At 40.7% G+C, this 4,056-nt stretch overlaps 1 protein-coding gene across 1 annotated transcript; it reads right to left on the bottom strand.

The window, feature by feature from the left end:
- Positions 1-248: 248 nt before the first annotated feature.
- Positions 249-4,056, bottom strand: LOC133728759 (uncharacterized). Its single transcript, XM_062156193.1, has 6 exons — positions 3,588-4,056; positions 2,525-3,496; positions 2,188-2,378; positions 1,999-2,130; positions 1,492-1,564; positions 249-679 (listed from the first exon to the last, which is right to left on the bottom strand). Exons 1-6 carry the CDS (start codon positions 4,054-4,056, stop codon positions 249-251), a joined length of 2,268 nt encoding a protein of 755 aa, XP_062012177.1.

Below are 4,056 nucleotides of genomic sequence, written 5' to 3'. Positions count from 1 at the left end.
TATGCCGCAAATTGGAGTGGAAAGGTCCAATCAACTTCAGCTTTTGTGGGGAGGTGGAAAATTTTGAAGATAGAACTCTATGAGTGGCATTGTACATTAAGGCAAGCTCATAATTGGTACAAGAGCGGTTCGAATGCGATTGATTAGATATGAATTTGTTGATAAATAATTTAATTTCTTGATACATTATAAATAAAATTATTACTTTTTTTTTTTTGAAGTAAAGTACTGGAATTTTTATTCAAAGATTAGCCATTAGGATTACAATCTTGTGAAACAAGGTCAACAATACAGGGTGGAGTAGCTCCCTGCCATGTTGCTTGTCGTAAACTTTCAAAAGCAAGATTAACTAGTTTATGTGCAACCCTATTACATGACCTGGGTGCAAATTTGATCAGTACACCCGGCAATGCACCCAATTCATGTTGAATATCAAGCACAATGTTGCTCGTTACTGAGAGATTCAAAGCAGTACCTGTGATCTCTTGAACTGCCACTAGACAATCTGTTTCAATTATGGCATTCTGAATCTGCAAATTCTTGATGAACTGCAGCCCTTCTTTGATGGCCAACAGTTCAACTTGTGGTGCTGAGTTTACATGAAACACCGGCTTTGAGAAAGCAGCTTGAAAGGCTCCATTTGAGTCTCTTAAAACTCCTCCAGTTCCACCATATGATTCTTGCAGGATAAATGCTCCATCAACATTTTGCTTAGGAGTTGCAGCAGCTTGTCATTTCTTAGTAGTGTTTGGGGCTGCTAAAGTAGTACTCATTCTCGCTTTGTGAAATTCTCCAAGCCATGTAAAGCATCCCAGCAGAATGTCAGTTGCTAACTGCACTTTGCCTTCCCACAATTTGTTATTTCAACTTTTCCACAAACCCCATATAATCATGAGCAGTTTAGCAAAAACATCAGCTTTGAGATTAAGAGATTGCTCAAACATCCACTCTTTAAAGTCTAGGTTTGGCAGAATAGTGTGCTTCAAAGAAAAGGGTTGACCTGAAAGTAACTGAAGGGCAACTGGACACTTACAAAAAATGTGTGCTGAAGTTTCCACCTTATGATTGCACAGGAGACATCCAACTTCTCCTACATAATCCTTTCGGAGAAGTTTCTCTCTTGTAGGTAAAAGGTTGTTACATGCCCTCCATACACATATAAGAACCTTGCCTGGAACATGAGCTTTCTAAAGACGCTTCCACAGTTCCTTAAATGGATCACCGGAAGAGGATGAAGCTAAGACATTGCCTAACACTTGTTGACATGCTATCCAGTGAGCACTCTTCACAATGAAGGTTCCGCGCTTCTCAGGGCTCCACCGCAAGAGGTCTTGCATGGTACGCTGACTCAAGGGGATGCATAAAACCTGCTCTGCTACATGAGGCAAAAAAGAAGATTGTACCTTGGTTTGATTCCAAGTTCGTGTGTGAGGGTCGATCAGGTCTGCAACTACCTCAAAAGCAATACCTTGAGGTCTCTGAATCATGTACCTTGGGCAATTGAGCACCCATTGATGCTTCCAAATGTTAACTTGAGTTCCATCACCAATCCTCCATGTAGTACCTGCTTTAAGAAGTGGTCTGCTTTCAAGAATACTCCTCCATGAATATGATGGCGCATCACCCAATTTAGCTTCCCAAAAGGAACAATTAGGAAAATACCGAGCTTTGTAAATTTGAGCAATTAAAGACTCAGGTTTGGTAAGAAACCTCCAGCCTTGTTTGGCTAACATAGCCAAATTGTAGGCATAAATATTCTTGAAACCCATTCCTCCTTCATGTTTTTGTTAAACACAAACGCTCCCAACTTCTCCAATGGATTTTATTTCTGTCTTCCATATCTCCCCAAAAGAAAGAAGCACAAAATTGATGAATATCATCGCATAAGCTCTTGGGAAGAAGGTAACAATTCATAGCATAAGTGGGCATAATTTGGGCAACAGCTTTGATAAGAATTTCTTTTCCTGCACAACTAAGAATTTTTGCTTTCCAACTCACCAGTTTTTTCGAGACTTTCTCCTTAAGATACTGAAACCTTTCTGTTTTAGACCTACCAACCCGCAAGGGCAGTCCAAGGTAGCGATCATGCTCATCAACACATTTTACATTTAACATCGAAGCAAGGTTCGTCTTCAAATGATGGTGAACATTATTACTAAAGACAACACTGCTTTTAGTAAAATTTACCTTCTGTCCTAAAGCTATTTCATAAGTATTGAGAATGCATTTAACAGTCATGTGTTCCTCCATAGTAGCCGCTCCAAAAAGAAGACTATCATTAGCAAAGAAGAGGTGATGAAGAACCGGTGCTTGTGGGCACATCTTAAGTCCCTTAAGGTTGCCATATTGCATAGCCTGAGAGATTAATGCAGACAAACCTTCAGCACATAAGATAAATAGATAAGGTGAGAGTGGATCACCTTGTCTGATACCCCTTGTAGGAATCACTTTGTCCGTAGCTTCACCATTAACCAAAATTGCATAACTAACTGAGGTCACACATTTCATTACTGTATTGATCTACTGGGAAATAAACCCAACTTAGTCAGAATAGCTTGTAAGTAAGGCCACTCCAGGCGATCATACGCCTTACTGATGTCAAGCTTAAGTGAGAAGAAACTTTCAATTTGAGTCCTGAGCTTATGCATGAAGTGTGCCACTTCAGTAGCAACCAATGTATTATCGGAAATTAGTCTCCCCGGAACATAGGCACTTTGAAGGGGAGAGACAATGTCAGGCAACCATCTTTTGAGTCTGTTGGCTAACACTTTGGAGCAAATTCTGTAAATAACATTGCAGAGAGCTATAGGTCGAAAATGCGCTGCTTCTATTAGGTTTTTAATTTTTGGGATCGAGCAGATTTGAGTAAAATTCGACTCCTCCCATATTTCCCCTTTCTTCAAGAAATATCTAATAGCTAGACAAACATCAACCCCAACAATATGCCAATATTTCTGATAAAAGAAAGGAGACATATCATCCGGGCCCGGACTTTTTGATAGATGCATTTGAAAAAGTGCAGCTTTGTTCTCTTCGTCAGAGTAAGGCAAATTCAGATCTTCATTCATAGTTGTCGTAACTTTCATTGGTGTCGCTCTGAAAATTGTAGAGATAGCTTCATCATCCATAGCCTCCCTGGTGAAAATCTGTGAATAATAATCAAAGAGCATATGTTGGAGTGTTGCAGGATGATCATGCCATACACTTGTTGGAGACAAAAGACCATTGATTGTGTTTTTACTTCTTCTATTTGAAGCCCTTCTATGGAAAAAGGCCGAATTTCGGTCCCCCTCTTTTAGCCTAGATCTCTGCCTCCAATATTTTTCTTGGAGAGCAAGTAACTGTCTTTGCTTGACATGAAGCCTGCGCTGCTCTTCAAACTGGTCAGAGGAGTAAGGCTCCTTCATAATGGCTAACAACTTCTCTTGGACTTCCTTCAACTCAGGCTTTTGTTTTTGCACATCAATACTCCGATGGCGGCAGCTTAACGACCCGACTAAAAGGGTAACAATTCCTCCATTACACAGACTGAAACCCTCTGTCCAATTGTTCTTTCGTAAATTTATTTGACCATGTATAGCGACAACCAGAAAAACCCATCTCCAATAGGCTCGCATTCCCCATAGTTCTCTGAAACAGATCCATAGCAGCGGCAGAGCGTGGTATACCCCTCGATTTATCTTCTCTACACCAAACCTCATTGAAGTCTCCAGCCATGAGCCATGGTAGTGAGCAAACTTCACGAGCTAGGGTTACAATCAAAGTCCAAGTTTGATTTCGATCACCCCTAGCCGCGAAACCATAGATTCCTGTAAAACGCCAAGAGACAGGTTCCCCTATTTCAGAGACATCGACATCAATATGATGGAAGGACGACGTGCGTACATCAACATCGAGATCAGGACTCCATAGTATAGCATGCCTCTGACAGTCAGGCTGCTTATCAACACAAATATTTCCAGAAAAACCAATACGAGCCGTGATCGTATCGATCAGTTTCTGCTGTGCTAGGGTTTCTGACAGAAAGATCAGATGAGGTCGTTTTGCATGAACCAT

The sequence above is a fragment of the Rosa rugosa genome, chromosome 1, assembly GCF_958449725.1.
Source record: "Rosa rugosa chromosome 1, drRosRugo1.1, whole genome shotgun sequence".
NCBI lineage: Eukaryota > Viridiplantae > Streptophyta > Magnoliopsida > Rosales > Rosaceae > Rosa > Rosa rugosa.
Note: the sequence above shows the minus strand (reverse complement) of the source record. Positions and strands in the feature narration are given on the sequence as shown.